Source organism: Bison bison, unplaced genomic scaffold, assembly GCF_000754665.1.
Source record: "Bison bison bison isolate TAMUID 2011002044 unplaced genomic scaffold, Bison_UMD1.0 scf7180017864080, whole genome shotgun sequence".
NCBI lineage: Eukaryota > Metazoa > Chordata > Mammalia > Artiodactyla > Bovidae > Bison > Bison bison.
In genome coordinates, this window is record NW_011494652.1 from 5,309,833 (window position 1) to 5,312,058 (window position 2,226).

General features: G+C 63.5%; 1 protein-coding gene across 1 annotated transcript in view; it reads right to left on the reverse strand.

Moving 5' to 3' along the window:
* Positions 1–6: 6 nt before the first annotated feature.
* The window catches only part of RAB1B (RAB1B, member RAS oncogene family), a 7,007-nt gene continuing 4,787 nt past the window's right edge, over positions 7–2,226 (reverse strand). Inside the window, exons 5-6 of the mRNA XM_010837763.1 lie at positions 1,126–1,257; positions 7–988 (exon numbers count right to left, since the gene is read on the reverse strand). Coding sequence (XP_010836065.1) covers positions 794–988; positions 1,126–1,257 — 327 coding nt within the window. The 3' untranslated portion in view covers positions 7–793. The remainder of the gene's footprint in view (positions 989–1,125; positions 1,258–2,226) is intronic.

A 2,226-nucleotide genomic window follows, 5' to 3' on the forward strand; every position in this document is an offset into this window, starting at 1 on the left:
GGCAGAGAGAGGGTTAAGGCTCGTGCCCAGCCTCTGGCTCGGTGGGCCTTCCGCCTCCGCCTGCCTTGGGGACAAAGGGGCACGGTGAGCAGGCAGCACACGGGCCTGGCTCTGGCAGGGCAGGGGGCGGCAGGAGCAGGCTCCCTCTGGGCTCAAGACACAGGCCCAGTGCAGCTGCCCGCCCACCTGCCCTAGATGTGCTCATACCCCACCGCAGGTGGACGGCTGGAGCTCTGAGTGCGGGAGGGGCGGGGGGCTGGGGAGAGGAGGCGGCTGGGCCCCTGTGGTCCCCACGCCCGTCCTGAGGTCCAGCCCAGGGCCCTGGATCCCAGGGCCCTGGATCCCCTGTTCCTATTCCTGGCCCCAGGTGCTGACTGCAGCCAGGGGCAGTAGAGGCCAGGGAGGCCCTCAGCTCTTGGGGAAGTGGGGCGGGTACAGGGGGAGCAGGAAGAAGAGTCAGGAGAGAGACCCACTGCAGCATACGTGGGGGGCGGGGAGACAGACAGACAGAGGAGCCCTCATCCCAAAGGTGTGTGGTGGGGTATCTTTTAAAGTCCCCTAGAGGCAGCAGCAGAGCAAGCCCGCACCCCCACCCCAGCCACAGGTCCTGGGTGTCCTCCCTGGGGGGGCCGGGGCTCAGGGCAGCAGGCAGATGGGCCAGAGGGAGATTGGGAGCCCAGGACACCCCCAAAGCCACAGATTCAAATGCCCCGGAGAGGGAGGCCCCTCCTGCCCCCTCCAGGGGCATCATCTGGAGAAGGTGCCCCCTCCTGTCCCACCCCATGAACCCCTCCTAGCAACAGCCACCACCAGCCTGCTTCACCGGGGTGCTGTCGATCTTGAGGTTGGGCCGCTCACCCCCCGAGGCTGCCCCGGGCCCCATCCGCTTTTTGATCTCGGCAGCCATGGTCATGAACGCCTGCTCGACGTTGGTAGCGTTCTTGGCACTCGTCTCCAGGAAGGGGATGCCCAGAGAGTCTGCAAACTCCTGATGTGGGGAGAGAAGGAGAGAGGAGGTGAACGGTGGCAGAACCCGGCCCCCTCACCGTGGTGCGCCCAGCAGCCCGGCCCCGCCTGCTCACCTTGGCGGTGGTGTGCCCGGTGGCCTGGCCCTAGCCCGCTCACCTTGGCAGTGGTGTTGTCCACCACCTTCTTGGTGGTGAGGTCGCTCTTGTTGCCCACCAGCAGCTTATTGACATTCTCACTGGCATAGCGGTCAATCTCCTGGAGCCACTGCTTCACATTGGCGTAGGATTCCTAGAGGAACCAGATCAAAAGGTATTTTGATCCCAACTGCTACCCCTACCCCAGGCCTGGAGAACAGGGGCCTTGAAGGGAATGTGGGTGTCCTGAGCTCCCAAGAGGCAGGCGTGCTGGGCTCAGGAAGCCAGAGGAAGCCCCATGAGGCTTAGCTCTCCTGCCTGCCCAACTCTGAGACCCCAAAAGCCAGGGCCAGAGAGGCCCAGCTTCTCCTAACAGCCCCAACACCTAAACGGCTTAGGCCGAGCGAGGGCCAGCCAGCTCCTCCTGCAGCTGCTCGTGTCTCCCTAAGATGCAGAAAAGGCCTAACCACACGTGGGGAGCACATGGCATCAGAAGAAAGGCCAGAAGGAAGACAGAAGCAAAGGCTAATAGGTGAGCAAGAGTCACACAGTGGCCTTAAAATCCCATTCAGGCTGCAAACCTGGGAGCCCAGCGGCAGGTGGAGGACCCTCCCAGAGGAGGCCCTGGCCTAAGAGGGAGACAGGGATCCTGGGAGCGGGGCCTAACGTGCGTCCTACTTCTGGCACCAACAGCCTCCTCACTCAGCCCGGCTCTCCCGGCAGCCTGCCATGCCCCACCCCCCACTCCTGGCACGCCGACAAAGGACAGAACTTTTAGGAACAGGCTTGAGCTAGAGCCGCTTTCCCTTCTTAGGAGCCAGAGGTCTGATGATACCACACTGGGTTCAGACGTACACCTCCTGCCACATCCCAGGCTGGGCCCTGGGTTCAAATAATGGAACCATGCCTGGGCCCAGCCCTAAAGCACTCAGGGGACAGTGGGGGACCAGACTAGGACACACGCAAGGGCAAGACAGGGTGGCCAGCACTGTAGGGAGAGGAGGCAGGAGCTGGTAGGACTCCAGGACTATCTCAGCTCGGGGAGGTTACAGCTGACCTGTGCCTGGAGGGGTGAACTACCCCCATATGGGTGCTGGTGGGGGGACGGGGGAAGGTGCGGGGC